Here is a 932-nt window from a genome sequence, read left to right on the forward strand (position 1 = left end):
ACAGCAACCGGTTGGTGCTGCGTCGGGCGGCTCTGTTGGAGCTGCCGGGGACGTACGGGGTGCGAACCCGCGGGGAGGGCTGCGCCCTGGTGCAGGTGGGTACGGTCCGGGGTCCCCCGTCCCTGTGCGGTGCCCACTCGGTGGCTCTAACCCTCCCGTGTCACCCCAGGTGACCCTGCGCTATAACGTGCCACCCCCTCCGGGCACGGGGACGTTCGACCTCCAGGTGGAGACGGACCCCAGGGAGTGCCGGGGGGACGCCAGCACCCATTTCCGCCTCCTCCTCCGGGCACGGTAGGGGCCGGGGCTGCCCCCCAGGTTTGGGGGGGGGCGGGAACAGTCGAAAAAGGAGGACAGACCCCAACTCCACCCTGGGGCTCTGTCCTTGCAGGTACACTGGGGACCGTCCCACCACCAACATGGTTGTCATCGAGGCCAAGCTGCCATCTGGCTACATCCCGGACAAGAGCTCCATGGTGGAGGTGAGAAGCCCCCACTGCCCCCGGGACCCGCTCTGCCCCACCGGGGCACCCAACTGGGGTGCTGGCTCTGGTTGGGGCACCCACCGAGCAGCTGTTGCCCATCCTGAGCCGTGTCCCTCCAGCTGAAGAAGCAGAAGCTGGTGAAAAAGGTGGAGGTGCAGCCTGACCAGGTGACAATTTACCTGGACCAGGTGAGATGTGACACGGGGACAGGAGCAGAACCCCCCGTGCGGGGGCGCGGGGATGCTTCCCCATCGGGAGTGGTTTCACCTCACCCTTGGGCTGTTTCCGCAGCTGACCAAGGAGGAGGAGACCTTCGCCTTCACTGCCACGCAGGACTTCCCAGTGAGGAACCTCCAGCCGGCCACCGTGACTCTGTATGACTACTACGAGACAGGTGAGCCCCGCTGGGGACGTGGCTCTGGGGTGCCTGGTCCCGCTGCCACCCTT

The 932-nt window shown here is 66.7% G+C and overlaps 1 protein-coding gene across 1 annotated transcript in view; it reads left to right on the forward strand.

Annotated features, from left to right (window-relative positions):
* LOC104285397 (alpha-2-macroglobulin-like protein 1) overlaps positions 1-932 on the forward strand; it is an 18,214-nt gene that overhangs the window by 17,093 nt on the left and 189 nt on the right. The window contains exons 31-35 of the mRNA XM_009883851.1: positions 3-95; positions 170-294; positions 392-482; positions 605-673; positions 777-879. Coding sequence (XP_009882153.1) covers positions 3-95; positions 170-294; positions 392-482; positions 605-673; positions 777-879 — 481 coding nt within the window. The remainder of the gene's footprint in view (positions 1-2; positions 96-169; positions 295-391; positions 483-604; positions 674-776; positions 880-932) is intronic.

This window comes from Charadrius vociferus, unplaced genomic scaffold, assembly GCF_000708025.1.
Source record: "Charadrius vociferus isolate BGI_N301 unplaced genomic scaffold, ASM70802v2 scaffold484, whole genome shotgun sequence".
Classification (NCBI taxonomy): domain Eukaryota; kingdom Metazoa; phylum Chordata; class Aves; order Charadriiformes; family Charadriidae; genus Charadrius; species Charadrius vociferus.